Raw genomic sequence first — 15,244 nt, 5'->3', positions numbered from 1 at the left:
AAACAGTAAAAACAAGTTCAAATAAGCTGTTTAAATAAAGAAAATGGTTCTTCGCGTAAGGTTGCACAAAGGGAGACAAATATTTGGCCAACTTTAGACGGCAGAAACTCTGAGGACAGGACGAACGAGGACGAGTCTGTCTTGCCTACTGTAGGAAAAACGTTCCCAAAGCTCACTTTCTGAGAACTAAAGCAAAGAGGGACTTTTGGGAAGGTACCAAAGCAACCTTTTTTTAAATACTGCACGACAACCAGATGTTTTAAAAGGTTTTTGTTTTTCTACCATCACAAACGTCAACTTGTGGAGTTTATTAAACGCCTTTGGGAGTGAGTGAGGAGGGAAAAGTGGACATTGCTCTAGGGGCCTTTGTACGGTGGAGGATCTGTGATGCTGAGGAAGGCTTTCTCTTCCAAAGACCCCCGGGAACCCTATGAAAGTGCCTGGTAACAGGAACTCTTAAAAAAATAACTAATATTTGATCAAAACAACACAGAAAAGGTTCACTCGTTACCTTCCTCCGTGGTTAAAATATATATGGAGTTAATAGATATGGAGTTATACATGGAGTTAGTTTTTTTTTTTTTACTGCAAAAAGGGAACTAAAAGTAAGTCAAATTTTCCTAAAAATTAATGTATTTTTCCTTGATTAAAGCAGGTAAATAAGACTATTTGCCAATGGAATAAGATTTTTGCACTTAAAAAAGGAACATTTCATCTCATCTTATTTCAAGTGCAGGATATCTAATTATCTTATTTTAGGGGTACAAATACTCATACCATTGGCATTAATTTCAAGAAAACTTCACTTACTTTTAGTTCCCTTTTTGCAGTGTACCTACAATGTGTTTGCAAATTGCCAAGTTATTGTTCTGTAGATAGGCTGGAGTTTTTCCTCTGTTTAGTTTGAATATTTCATTTTTTTTTAGTATGCCTTATCATCAGTAATTGTCCAATATATACTCTGGCACTGATTTTTACTTTTACATTCGTCATTTGTGACGAAGCTCATCCTCTGTCGCTTTACATCTAACATTATATTAGATTAGCTTGTTTCCTTTTTCATCATTCTTAATTGTGTGTAACTCTGCCTGTGCCCGCATGTCCCCACTGTGGGACAGTAAAGCAACGTTCTTATCTTAAAATCGTCTTTAGAAGTAACCGTAACCACTATAGATGTGCCGGAGCTAAACCAGGAGAAAAAGCTTCATGTGAGCGGAGGCAGCGCTCTCATCTTGCCTCCCCGTCTCTGTGGACAGGGCCAGGACGACCTCCGGCAGGACGCGGTCATGCAGCAGGTCTTCAGCATGTGCTCCATGCTGCTGCAGCGCAACACCGACACGCGGAAACGGAAGCTCAACATCCGGCGCTACAAGGTGACGCAGCATTGCATTATGGGGGGGATAACGCCAGGGAGTGCTGTGGCGGCCGTCTGCGGTGTCTTTGAACAGCTTTTGCTCCTCTCCCTCGGGAAACGTCGCAGGTGGTGCCGTTCTCGCAGCGCAGCGGCGTGCTGGAGTGGTGCTCGGGCACGGTGCCCATCGGGGAGTTCCTGGTGGAGCCCAGCCGCGGGGCCCACAGGCGCTTCCGGCCCCAGGACTGGACCAACATGGCCTGCCGAAAGAAGATGATGGTAGGGCGTCTGAAAGAACTGAACACCATTTAATGTTTGGGATTAGAAACGGCTGCTTTTTTTCTGGATGTGTATAGTAGCAGAGCAGAGCGTATGAAGTTTAGCATAAACTTGTGCATGGCGTGTCTGCAGGATGCTCAGAGGCAGGGCTTTGACGAGAAGCTTGAGGCCTACAGCGAGGTGTGCAGGAAGTTCAGACCCGTCTTCAGGTACTTCTGCATGGAAAGGTTCCTGGATCCCGCGGTGTGGATGGAGAGGCGGCTAGCTTACACGCGGAGTGTGGCCACTTCCTCCATAGGTACAGCCGCCGCCGCCTCAGAAAGGGCTTCTGTAGTAAAGCAGCAATAACTTAACCTGACTCTAGCCAGATTGATTTCACTCTGCCTAGCTTCACTCACATCCATCTGGGACCTCTCCCATAGAGAGTGATTTCTCCAACCAATTTTATTGTCCAGCCAATCAGGACGCAGGGCTGGAGTTTCATAGATGTGACGTAGTGGAGAAGCGACCGTGACGTGAGACTGTTTTGATTCAGACAACAATGGCGGCTCGCATCGAGGAAGCAAGCGTTAACATTGATGCTGCTATTTTTATCCATGTTGTCCAATCAACCTATCAGAGAACGGCTCTGAAGGCTTTTGTTGGTGGAAACCATGTTTTCGCCCTTCTCCCGACCGCATTTGGCAAGTTTTGTTTTCCGTGGTGCGCCCGTGGCGGAGCGGTTAGCGTGAACCATGTTAGGAGGTCTTTAGTCCTCGACACGGTCGGCCCGGGATCGACTTCGACCCGCGGCACTTTGCCGCATGTCTTCCCCCCTCTTCCTGTCAGCTCACTGTCAATAAAACGCGTAACACTAGAGCCGCAAACACATTTAAAAAAAAAAAAAAAGTTTTGTTTTTTCCTGCGTCGCTCTCACAGCGTCACGGGTTAGCTTCGGTGTGAGTGGTTGAAATAGCACGTCGATAAAGATGACAGACAAGTGGCTTATCCAATCATAAGCAAGGATTTTTGATAAGGCCCAGCCTTCAAAAAAGGCAATTCCTATGGAGAGGTCCCAGATGGATGTGAGTGAAGCTAGGCGAAGCAAAATACATCTGGCTAGAGTCAGGTTAGCAATAACTGGCTTTTGTTTGTGTTTTTTTCACCCACAGTTGGCTACATCGTCGGCCTCGGCGACAGACACATCCAGAACATCCTGATTGATGAGCAGACCGCCGAACTAGTGCACATCGACTTAGGTACTCTTCATCCTTTGATTCATGCAAGCGAGCGCGTGTATGACCTGTACTCATCGTAAACCTGTAACTTAGCTGAGATCTGGTGTTTTTCTTTAAGGCGTAGCCTTCGAGCAGGGGAAGATCCTGCCCACCCCAGAGACTGTCCCCTTCAGGCTCTCCAGAGACATAGTGGACGGGATGGGGATCACCGGCGTGGAGGGGGTCTTCAGGAGGTAAAGCTGAGGCGTCTGAGAGAAGCTCTGTTTAGACGCCACTTGGACATTGGTGTTGATTGCCTGCATAAAGCCCTGCAAAAATATTCACACACTGCAAAAACAGAAATAAAAATAAGTAACATTTTCTTGAAATTAGTGTATTTCTCCTTGATTTGAGCAGGTAAATAAAATTATCTGTCAATGGAAAGAGTAATTTTACCCCTAAAATAAGATAATTAGATATACTGCGCTTGAAATAAGTTGATGGAGATGTGTTCTTAAGATAAGATAAGATAAGATAGTCTTTATTGATCTCACAATGGAGAAATTCACTCGTCACATCGGCTCATACAAGAAGGTGCAGAGTAGGGAATGTGCATTCAGTTATATACAGTTCATCTTCATATATACAATGGATCAAAAAGAATACCAAAAAATACAAAAAAGGAAATAGGAATGTAAATGTCTCATTTACATTCTTAGTGGTCTATATATATATATATATATATATATATATATATATATATATATACGTATATACGTACCTACGCGTATATACGTGCATATACATTGTATACATTTGTACATACATACATACATACATACATACATACATACATGTGCATTGTATTGTATGTGTACTGACTTATGTTCAGGTGTTGATAGCAGCAGAAGTCACTACATCAGGATTATTGCACGGGTTGTAGGACAGTGTATTAAATAGATTATTGCACCTTGGTTATTGCACATTACTTGTTATGGTCATAGTTACAGTGCAGCATTGTAAAATCTGATAGCAGCAGGAATGAATGACCTGCGGTAGCGCTCCTTTTTACAGACAGGATGTCTAAGTCTGGCACTAAAGGAGCTGCTCAGCTCCTCTACAGTCTGGTGCAGGGGGTGGAAGGTGTTGTCCATGATGTGGGTCTTGTTCTTCCTATTTTAAGTGCAAAAATCTTATTCCATTGGCAGATTATGTTATTTACCTGCTCACAAATACAAATACACTCATTTCAAGAAAATTTTAACTTATTTTTAGTTTAGTCTGTTTTTGCAGTGCACTGCTTCAATCTTTGTGCATTTTTTCGAATTACAAACAGAAACTTTTAATACAAACTGGTGCCTGATTGTGAAATGATGCATGTGTATACTCAGTCTATGAAATAAATGCTTTTTAGAAGCAGCTTTTGCTGCTGTTATAGCTGCATGTCTATTATGGGCTACGTCCCTACCAGCGTTGGACATCAGGAGATGGACAATCATCTTTGCAGGATATATCAACATTGGATGGAGAGTGTCTGTGGGCATCGGTTTTCAAGTCTTACCAAAGATTCTCATCTGTCTTGAAGTTCGCTCTGCCTGTATGTTCAGGGTTGCTGTCCAGGTGAAAGGTGTACCTTTTAATCAAAGTTTCAAGTCTTTTTTAGCCTTTTGCAGGTTTTCTTTCCAAAAATTCCCTGTATTTGCCTTCATCTGCCGTCCCATCAACACAGACAAGCTTTACCGTCCTTTTGATGAAAAACATCCCCGCATCACGATGCTGCCGCCATCGTTTACCGCGAGGGTGGTAGGTGTAGGGTTAATGCTCTGGCACACAGGACATCAGTGTTTTGCACGTGGGCCAAAAGGTTCAGCTTCTTCCACATGTTTGAAGCACAGCTTATGAGAAAGCACAAACCAGTCGTCTTGTGGCTGTTTCTAACGTATAAAGCCCTTAATAATCAAGCTCCATCATATATCAGAGCTCTGATTACCCCGTATGTTCCTAACAGAGCACTTCGCTCTCAGACTGCAGGTCTGCTGGTGGTTCCTAGAGTCTCTAAAAGTAGAATGGGAGGCAGATCCTTCAGCTATCAGGCTCCTCTCCTGAGGAGGAGGGACGCAAAATAACAAGATCTGAAAAAGTTAAAAACATTCGTGATGTACTGGAACAAGAGCTGACCCCGACCCGATTCTGTGCTCAGATGCTGTGAGAAGACGATGGAGGTGATGAGGAGCTCTCAGGAAGCTCTGCTGACCATTGTAGAGGTACGGCGACCACGAGGCAAAGCTGCCCTCTCCTCACCTGTCACACAAAGCTGATGTCTGCGTGACGTGCCAACAGGTGCTGCTGTACGACCCTCTGTTCGACTGGACCATGAACCCTCTGAAGGCCTTTTACCTGCAGCACGACGAGCAGCAGGAGCTCAACGCCACCCTGACCTCCACCATGGGTGGAGAGGACCTGGACAACCACCGTAAATCCAGGTGACCGCCGAGAGGAGCAGCCGAAAGGTTGGACCGACTCGTTGGATCCCAGAATGTTAACACCTGTTTAAACTCCTCTCCTCCTGCAGCGACAGCCAGAGCTTCAACAAGGTGGCGGAGAGGGTGCTGCTGCGGCTGCAGGAGAAGCTGAAGGGGGTGGAGGAGGGAACGGTGCTCAGCGTGAAGGGGCAGGTCAATCTGCTCATTCAGCAAGCCATGGACCCCAAGAACCTCAGCAGACTCTTTCCAGGATGGCAGGCCTGGGTGTAGACCCCGGGGGGTCCGGCTGTGCGCCTGCTTTCACCGGGCTAGCACGGACCCAGCAGACTTTGGGGGGTCGGCCTCAGCCAGCTGTTGCACTTTAACACAAAGTGGTGGATCGGACGAAGGCGTGACTGAAGACGTGGAGCGGAGGAGCGCTCTGCAGCAGACCTACGGTTCCCTTTGTGAATGCTGGTCTTTAACCGTGTTTGACCCGGTTTGGTTTGAATGTTTTCTCTTTACTGAAGTATGAATCTGTCACCGTGACCACCCAAAGAACAGGCTTTATGACTTTGTGTAATATTTAGCCTTATGCAATGCATGCCATCCTTTTTTAGCACACTTTTTAGCCGTTCCTGCCTTTTCCCTCCTTCTTTATTAGATTACGGTTTTATTTCATACATTTAGTACCAATTAATAAGAGTACAGAAAGATGTCATCTGCACAGTTTGTTGACCTACAGAAGAGCTACTTCTGCTGATATGAAAGTTTTTTTTTCTTCTATTCATATCTGTGTTGTACTGAGTAAATAAAAGTCATCAGTGGTTTTAGAACAAAGTTATTTCAGCAGTATTAACTTGGTGCCGGACAGGAAATCGACCAAATGGGAGCAAAAAGCATAAGCTCAGACCTCTGGTTTGGAAAAACAGCTAAGATTCAGAATAATTTGAAAATTATGTTTTGCTGATGTTGAAATGCCAATTTTCTTCTGTGTCTGGAGTTATCTTTGAGTGCTTTTCAGAGGAAATATCTGTTCATTTTCACACTTCTGTCACTCAACTCATTCGCTTATATTTTCACGTTTTATTTTTGTCAGGCCAATGTTTTTAAAACCTTGGCCACTTCAGAATAATCTGCTATAAATTTAGAAAATGGGCCAAAAAACAAACAAAAAAAAAAAAAAGACAGGGAAATTGGAGCATAGAAACAACAAAAGTATGGAAAACAATGACGTAAAATTAAAATTAACCGGAACCCTGTAAATACCAAAAATAATAATTAAATACAATTGTTGGATCCTTTCTATCGCCTCCGATTCACAGTTTTGGCCAAATGTTTTGAGACTAGCTGAAATCTTGACAATGTCTGATAAAATTCAGTTATTACAACGTTGAGGAAAAATGAACTTGATAATTGCTTAATTGTTCCTTTTATTTTAGCCCAACCATAAAATGAACTGCTGGCCTAATGTCAATTATCCCATGGTTAGTTCAGGGTTGAAATTAAGAAATCACAGTAGATATCACTCTAGAAAAGCAGATGGTTGGTTTAAAAGAGAGGGATCCTTGAAAAAAACACGCATCCTCGTCATCGTTTTGCATCCAGAGAGCAGAGGCTGCAGCTAAATGAACCGTTCATCAAAGCGCCTAACAAGTCTAGGTAAGCATGGAAAACATGCTTCAGCTGCTGGGAGGAAAGTTTCAGGGCACCCAAGAAAGTCCAACAAGTGCTTTGACTGTTTCCCAAAGCGGACCCAAAACCAAGGTGGGGATGCCACCAGTGCAGAGCTTGCTTAGGAAAGGCCGCGTGTGTGAGGAGTGTTTCTGTTTGCACGGTGAGACAAAGCTGTGGGTGCTGACCTGGTGTCAGGAAAGGCTGCAAAGAAACCACTTTTATCCCGGATACACCTTCATTCATTCAGGATTTAGCCCACAAGCCGGCGTCCCAGCACGTCTTGAAGAAAAAGCTGCCTTGCAAGTTTAGATTAAAGTATTTCTGTGTGAAAGCTAAGGAATCATATCTGGACGGACGGATGTAACTGGTGCAGAAAACATCGACCCAGCTAATTTCTTCATAGAGCAAAAAGCCCTGTACACATGTTTACAGCTGGCTGATGAAGTGATGACGTCTTTCATTTAGTGTTGTAGACTCACTGCAGTGCGAGAAGCCCTTCAGGGACGTCCAGCCTTTGTTCGTTTGGGAAACTTGAGTGTCGGCGTGTGAAGTGCGGGAGTGGCCCTTCAGATGTTTCAGACGAACCGTGCCATTGGATTATTTGCACAGCGACAACGCCGCAGGGGCCGAGCAGAGAGGGGATGCTGAAGGGCCTAATCTTATCAGAGAGGCTTTTCACTTTCAGAGTCAGACGCTGATTGTGAGCTCAGGTAGGTGGATGAGAAACTGATGGCAGAGTGATCACTGGCAGAGACTTCACCGGCAACAGATTATTGTTGGATTACCCGAAGATGACCACCAATCCCGTAAGTCTTCTTTCCTGCTTCATTCCTTCAAATAAATTCTAGAAGCGTTCAACTTTGAAGTGTTTTGCATTTGTTTCATTTACAAACCTCGTTTTTAGCTTAATCTTTGCTGAGGAAATAATGACATGGTGAAATCGACAATGTGTGCTTTTTGTGCACACATAATAGATTTACATACTTTTACAATCTGGCCTTTAAAGGCTAAACTTTCTGTTTACCACAAAGCTCTGTCTGCATTTAAATATTCCAGTTTTTAAGTGGTAGTGAATGTTAAAGTAAAATGTACTCAAGCTATTTGTCAGATCTGACTTTCAGGAATAACATCCATGCTTTACCAACAGTATCTCAACGCAGCTCCGTCTTTCATCTATGAGGACAAAAGAAATCTCTCACCACCGGACGGCTCAGATGTTAAACCCCAGTACGTTCACCACGTGTCCCCAAACCCCCCACCAGAGATCAGCCACTCCACCCCCACAAAAAAAGGTAAACCTGGGGTCCCTTTAAAAAAAATAAAAAAATCTACATTATATTCAGAACTGTCCTTTTAATCCAACTACAAGACACCTGAAGCATTCTACAGATGCATTAAAACACAGAAAACCTATTTCTAAAAGCCTCTTTATTAGGCTGCAAGAGGATAAAAATAAAATAAGACATAATGGCTTCTTTTAGAAATCTAAAACTATCACTATTCTCCGCTTAAACATTCAACAAATATCAGTCACGCGTATTAGTCAGCGAGCTCACAAAGGAACAAAAGCCCTCTCACAATGAGTGATGTATGAAGCAGGAGAAGCTGGACTGAAGACGTTGGCAACACCAAACTTACCTTAGATCTGAAGAAGAGGCTTTATGTTTAGTGAGAGTAAAACTCTGAGCTTAAGAAATGTCTTCATGCTATCATGGATTGGCTTTTTTTTAACTTGATAGAGCAGCTTTCTCTTTAGTTTTCGTTTTTTTTTTTACAGATTCCACATAAAAGGCGTTATGATTCACAGTTCCTCGCAAAAGTATCCGTATCAATTTAAACTGCCAAACCCACAAACTTCCATGTATTTTATTGGGCTTTGGATGTTAAAACAAAGTAGTGCATAACTGGGGAAAGGAAAAGAAAAGAATACATGCTTTTCTTAAAGGTTTTGCAAATAAAAAGTCTGAAAAGTAAAGGCAGGTATGTCTCCAGCCCCCTACTGCTCTGATGCCCCTAAATAAAGCCTTCAGATCTCACAAACCCGGCTTCACTTCATGCGTACACGTCCTTTCAATCCAAATGTGTAAATAGAAAAAAGTCACCTGATCCTCAGAGCTTGGGTTACTCTAGAGGACTAAATGCTAATTTGCATTTAGCGACAGCTCTGAACGGTGGGGGTGGGTTGAGAAGGGTTTCCACTCACTGCGTCGTCGTCGTTTCAGATCCCAGAGAGAGATGCGTGAAGTTCGCTGTGGCCGCTGTGATCTCCCTGCTGCTCCTCCTGCTGGTGGCTGGAATCCTGCTGGGATATTACTGTGAGGGCAGGATTGACCTGCACCGCTAAAAACCTAAATTAGGACATGTTTTCCGCTGATAAATATATTTTCTAAAGGTTTTTTTTTTTTTTGGTTGGGTTACATCTTCCAGATTCCTCCTCCTGTCTGCACGGGAGGCAGTGTGGGGATGGGAACTGTGTGTGGGAATCCCAGTGGTGTGACGCGGTGAAGGACTGTCCTGCTGGCCAGGACGAAGCCAACTGTGGTAAATAATTATGTTAGATTTATACAAGGAAACGTCTCCCACTTCTGCTACATTTGTGCAATCCAATCTACACCAAGTGATACACAAACCGCCTTTGTCATGGTTTCCTCCGTCTCACTTGATGCATCTTATGAGAGTTCAAGTTTATCAAATAAGAAATACTTTGGTGGTACAGTAAAACATGGTGGTGGCAGCATTATGATGTGGAGAGGCCTTTTTTTAAAAGAGGGAAGATTGTCAGAGCTGGTAGGAACCGATAAACTCAAATAAGCACACTAGCTGTGTTTTTATTTTGCATTTCTGTGTAAATTTCAGCCGGTTTTTTGGCATATTTTATGAACGTCTTTGGCTCTGGTCCGGAGATCCTACTCAGACACTAGAATAAAATCTTCCCGTGCGTGGATCTGTTCTCAGTGAGGGTGCGCGGCTCAAGCTTCCTGCTGGAGGTTTACTGGACTGAGGCTAAAGAGTGGAGGCCGGTCTGTGCCGAGGGCTGGAGCGAGCCACGGGGTGAAGCAAGCTGCCGGGACATCGGCTACAGCAGGTACCGTCGATAAAATCGGAAGAATCGTATCGGTGGAAGAGACGGGAGATTTTATCTCCAGCTTAACCTGTAGCATCGACTGCGTGTCTCGACAGGGGCACTTATTTCAAGTCAGGACAGCAAAGCAGCGACTCTAATGGAGGCTTTTTGTCGGTGAAGCCGGGCTCCGACCCGCAGACGTCCATTCTGCGGCAGCTCGTCCCGAGGTCAGAGCCGACGAGGAGAACGAAAGCGTTGTTGAATGCTCAGCCTTCAAATATCTTGACCCTGCTCTGTTCCCCTCCTGTTTCAGCACTTCGTGCCACGCCAGCAGCGCGGTGACGCTCCGGTGTACAGGTATGCTCCTCTCACACGCAGTCGGCCTGAATGTAAAGACCCAGAGCCGTGGAACCGGCCCGGTCTCATAGCGCTCCGTGTCTGCAGACTGCGGGAACAGGGACGACTCCAGCGAGGCCCCTGGAGCCCGCCTGGCCTCTGTGGGCTCCTGGCCCTGGCAGGTCAGCCTGCACGTGTCCGGCTCTCACCGCTGTGGAGGAGCGATCGTCTCCCCACGCTGGGTCGTCACCGCGGCACACTGCGTGGGCAGGTAGGGGCTTTTCCACCGTCCCGCTCTTTAAAGCGAAGGCTGCAGTCCGGTCCAGACTGACACCCCCCCGCTGGTTTTATCTCCCTCTGCAGCGGCCCCGGTCCGGAAGACTGGGCAGTGTATGCCGGGGTGGTGGACCCGTTGGGCCCTCTGTTTAATCCGGCCCACGCTGTGAGTCGAATCATAGCACACCAGGACTATAGCAGCCAGACCCGGCAGAACGATGTGGCTCTGATGAAGCTGTCTGAGCCCGTGGACACCACAGGTACGGACAAAAGTCAGGCTACAGCCACAGACGTCGATGTATTTTCTGACAGAGAGGCCGAAACAACACTTTCTTCCAACAGAGGCGTGGTTTTTGATATTTTCTGGGAAGACACACGGCAGAGAGGTTAGAAAAATGAAGTTGTGGCGAGGTCTAAAGCAGCGTTAGTTTACAAAAACACGATCACAAGCTTTAAGACGTCTCCCAGAGCCCTGTTCAGTTCATCGCTTTAAAATGGAAATGTGAGAAGTGTGACACAGAAGTACAGAGACGTGGTCATCCATCTGAACCGGCAGGCCCACGGCCTGTAGAGCATCATGCCCAGATGTGGCCAAGAGCCCCATAGTGACTCTGGAGGAGCTGCAGAGCTGCACTTCAATAATTTGGCCTTTATGGAAGAGTGGCAAAAAGAAAGCAATGGAAGTCTTTCTGCAGTTCGCCACAAAGGGGACACGGCAAATGTGTAAAAGGAGGTTCTCTGTTCAGGAGAGACCAACGCTGAACGTTTTGACAAGACTTGCAAAAACGCTGTGCATGGTGGAGGGCCATCGTCTGTCCCCTCTGTGAAACGTGCTCATTGTTGGAGTCGAGTGCGTTAAATGCAGGGAGATTCATCAAGACGTTGCAGGACTTCAGACTCCTGGTTTAGCTCAAAGCACGTTTCTGTGTTAGAATGACCCAGTCGAAGCAGTGTCCCCGACAAAACCGTCCAAATACTCGCCAGGCAGGCAGTCTCCCCGAGCCGGACCTACTTAGCTCCAACCTGAAAGGCTTGTAGTTAACTGGCAGGTTCTTCAAAGTGTGGAGGCCAGGAGGCTGAAGGAAAATGCACGCCAGACTTTTTATTTGTAAAAAGAAAAGAAAAAAAGAACATAATTTCCTCATTACTTTGTGGTGGTCTGTCCATAAATCTTTATAAGACGAACCAGTTTGTGGTTGAAATGCACACAGAGTGATGTAAAACGCATCAGGAAGCCTACAATTACTGTGCTGAACGTAGCATCCATGCTTTCCTCCATTAAGCTCTAACGCACATCACCTCACTGTTGCAGCTTCCGGTAAGGTCCGGGCCGTGTGCCTCCCTAATCCCGGTCTGAACATCTCTGATGCTGAGAACAGCTGGGTGACGTTCTTCGGCCGCGCAGGAAACGCAGGTAGGTCAGAGTTAACATCCCACCCACTCAGCATCGGCTGTCAGCGGAAACTTTAACCACCGCTGGATGGCGCTAATGTCCAGGGCATGCACCGTGGTTAAAAAAAATCTGCTTGCTCTCCTCGTCAGACTCCGGCTCTCTGTACCTGATGGAGGCCCCGGTGTCCCTCGTCCACCCGGCGGAGTGCAACGGCTCCGAGGCGTACAGCGGCAGGATACCCGAGGATCTGCTCTGCGCCGCGCAGGTCGACGCAGGCGCCAGCGTGTGCCACGTAAGACCAATGCGCGCCGGGCCGGTGACCTGACGCACGCGTCTCGCCACCAGCTGACAGGTTCCTGCCGCGCTGTTTTTTTGTTTTTGTTTTTTTTTTCCGGGCATCATGTTGCTTATCTGCAGAGATCGCAATCAAGAGAAGCTCATCTGATGCTGTAAAAGAGAGCACTGAGGGCAAACGACTGCCCGGTTCCTTCCTCCCCAACCACAGACAGATGGGTTTCTGTTCAAGAAAGAATCTGAAGCATTTTTATGCTCTTGTGTAACCCGCTTTAAGGCACAGTGCGGACAAGACCCGCATTATGCCGCGCACATGGCAACAGGTTTAAATAAACACATTTTTTTTTTTGTGTGTGTGACTTATAACAAACCACTTATACAGCCGCTGCAACAACGGAGGCTCAGTTGGCGCTCAGAGGAGGCAGCTGACCACCATGTCACAGCGCTGAAACTATTCAGCCCTTTTCATTGAGAAAATCATTAAAAGATCTTTTCTGATTGCACCCCCAATCTCTGCGCAGCCCGACAGTGGCGGTCCTCTGGTGGCGCAGGCCGAGGGGCTGTGGTGGCTGGTTGGGGACGGCGTTTGGGGGGAACACTGCAATGGACACAACAAACCAGGCGTCTATACCAACATAGCGCACCACCTGAACTGGATCTACCATCAGATGCAGGTAAAAAAAAAAACAAAAAAAAAAAACAGGGCGCTGTTTTAAGACACGCTGGTCCTTTTAGTGACGTGTAAAGCCATTCCCTTTGTTTAAACTTCTGATTATTAGGAGAGGCTATAACACAGTATCGTCTGTATTACTCAACCGTTTGACAAATGTGTTGAAGTAAGAAAAGCGATAAAAGATCAGTTAATTGGAGAACTGTCGTGGCTCTAATGAGTATTATGATTATTGATATGGTACAATCTTTGCTTGCTGATCTGCTGTTCTCTTCATATGTTGACTAGTTCTGTGTTTACAGAAGCATCAAGACGCCTGACAACGAGACCAAAGACGATGATCAGCCTGACGAGTTATTTGTGTTAAATGTTTTCCTGTAATCTTATGTACAGCTGATTGGTTTAGTTTGATTTCCTTGCATAAAATAATAATAATAATAATAAAATATATATTGCCACAGCATCTATGAACAGATCAACTACAAAATTGTTACCCTTCTGGACACCCTCCTTATCCCATCTCTAGGAAGTCCAACGGTCTGCGAGTCGAAGCTCTTTTACTGCCGTAAGGATTTTTCACAGGGGAAGATGAAGAAAATAGAGAATTTAGTTTTTATATGCCGTACAAAATGATGATGCTATGTATCGTCTAAACGTATTAAGCTGTTGTCTCAGTGTTTATCTTGACACGTTCTCTGCTGTGAAAAAGTTTGTGCCCCCCCCCTTACAGATTTCACGTTTTTTTTTGTCCCACTTGAACAGTGCAGATCAAACTAATCTTAATGTTTGACAAAGAGAACCTGCATAAAGAAATGAAATGCAGTTTTCTACTGATGATTGCATTTAAGAGAAAAAAATGAAATCCATCTAAAAAAGTAATTGCCTGCTGATCTGTATAATTTAGCTGTGCTCAACAGCTGTGGAGTAATTTTGTCCCACCCTCCTTACACAATCGCTATAATTCGGCCACATGGGAGGGTTTCTGTGTTCATGCTGCGGCATCTTAATTGGATTTAAGTCTGGACTTTGACTAGGCCACACCTAAAGTCTTTCAGAAGTGGACTTGTTTGTGTGCTTTGGATCATTGTCCTGCTGTATGAACACTTGAGCTTAAAGTCACAAACAAAGGCCCTGGAGCTTTTAGAAATGGGTTTTTCTTTTAGAAATTTCTTTGATTTTTTTTTATTTAATTTTTTAGATCAGCCTGTAATGTGTTACTGTTAGCCTAATTTCATGTCGCCAGACATGCTCTATTTAAGTGATTATTTGTTATTCTGAAGATCAAGTATTAATCAGGCAAGTGAATAAACACAGCTCTATAAAAATATGTCAGTCACAGTTTACTGATGATTGTAAGCTATAGTTGGTAATCCTGTTCAGAAACACCTTTTGTTATACTGAATAAATTCGTCCCTCCATCTGGAAAGTAGTAAATTATGTATTCAGAAAAAAACAAGGTTAAAAAAAATAATTCTCTGTGAGAGCTGTAGGAGTGTTAAAACTCAATCCTGGTGTTCGATTCAAATGGCAGGGATTGGTTACAGTTTTGTTCCTTGAAGATCCGGTCTTGCACATGCGCAGTTCAAAAGGGACATGAGGAAACTTCCAGAAAAACCGTCGACTCTAGCTTTAACATAAGGTGGGACATGCTGGTGAAGATTCTCAGTCATCCAGGTTAAGGTGGGACAATTACTTTTCTGACAAAGAGCAAGATTGGTCTGGATGATCTTTTTCCTTTAAATCGTTGTTTAAAAACTGAATTTTATGTTTACTCAGGTTGCCTAGCTGTAAAATTTGTTTTAATGCTAAATATTTTTTATGACAAAATAAAAACCAATGGAAAAAAAAAAAAAGGCATGTTTTGTCTAACATCCAACCTTCTCAAATATGTCTCTATTGCTTTTGATCCGCTCTTAATCTGTATATTATGAATTTTGGAACGATGTGCTACATCGTCGTAATAAATAAAATTGCCTTTGCTGTGACATCACTATCACATGTGTATATATATATATATATATATATATATATATATATATATATATATATATATATATATATATATATATATATATATATATATATATATATTCTTTTTTTTCTATACCCAATGATTGCCTTGACAACTCAGTCTTTAAATGCCCTCAAGTGGTCATCTAATTATTTGCTTAATAAGAAACTAAGTCTAATGTCCCTACAATGGCAGCATCAACATGGATGCATTCATGCTGAAATAAGCATCTCTT

At 44.4% G+C, this 15,244-nt stretch overlaps 2 protein-coding genes across 4 annotated transcripts in view; both read left to right on the top strand.

Moving 5' to 3' along the window:
- Window positions 1–6,128, top strand: part of atm (ATM serine/threonine kinase) — a 45,291-nt gene extending 39,163 nt beyond the window's left edge. For all 3 annotated transcript variants that reach the window (XM_036150271.1, XM_036150269.1, XM_036150270.1), the window contains exons 56-63: window positions 1,257–1,373; window positions 1,481–1,630; window positions 1,763–1,928; window positions 2,782–2,868; window positions 2,966–3,080; window positions 5,027–5,090; window positions 5,167–5,309; window positions 5,399–6,128. In XM_036150271.1, coding sequence (XP_036006164.1) covers window positions 1,257–1,373; window positions 1,481–1,630; window positions 1,763–1,928; window positions 2,782–2,868; window positions 2,966–3,080; window positions 5,027–5,090; window positions 5,167–5,309; window positions 5,399–5,579 — 1,023 coding nt within the window. In that variant the 3' untranslated portion in view covers window positions 5,580–6,128. The remainder of the gene's footprint in view (window positions 1–1,256; window positions 1,374–1,480; window positions 1,631–1,762; window positions 1,929–2,781; window positions 2,869–2,965; window positions 3,081–5,026; window positions 5,091–5,166; window positions 5,310–5,398) is intronic.
- A 1,448-nt stretch (window positions 6,129–7,576) lies between these two features.
- Window positions 7,577–13,780, top strand: LOC105934690 (transmembrane protease serine 2). The gene is made up of 13 exons (XM_036149899.1): window positions 7,577–7,771; window positions 8,113–8,257; window positions 9,188–9,280; window positions 9,393–9,506; window positions 9,921–10,050; window positions 10,146–10,256; window positions 10,343–10,386; window positions 10,474–10,636; window positions 10,729–10,901; window positions 11,954–12,055; window positions 12,184–12,326; window positions 12,850–13,002; window positions 13,301–13,780. Exons 1-13 carry the CDS (start codon window positions 7,757–7,759, stop codon window positions 13,316–13,318), a joined length of 1,404 nt encoding a protein of 467 aa, XP_036005792.1. The 5' UTR covers window positions 7,577–7,756; the 3' UTR covers window positions 13,319–13,780.
- The last annotated feature ends 1,464 nt before the right edge of the window (window positions 13,781–15,244 follow it).

The sequence above is a fragment of the Fundulus heteroclitus genome, chromosome 18 (assembly GCF_011125445.2).
Source record: "Fundulus heteroclitus isolate FHET01 chromosome 18, MU-UCD_Fhet_4.1, whole genome shotgun sequence".
NCBI classification, from domain to species: domain Eukaryota; kingdom Metazoa; phylum Chordata; class Actinopteri; order Cyprinodontiformes; family Fundulidae; genus Fundulus; species Fundulus heteroclitus.
This window is presented reverse-complemented; position numbering and strand designations above follow the sequence as displayed.

Bases quoted from the DNA above. Each gene is read 5' to 3' on its own strand.
- LOC105934690 (XM_036149899.1), top strand. The intron at 10,257-10,342 runs GTCAGAGCCGAC...CTCCTGTTTCAG, and splicing joins CTGCGGCAGCTCGTCCCGAG to CACTTCGTGCCACGCCAGCA. The intron at 12,056-12,183 runs GTAGGTCAGAGT...TCTCCTCGTCAG, and splicing joins CGGCCGCGCAGGAAACGCAG to ACTCCGGCTCTCTGTACCTG.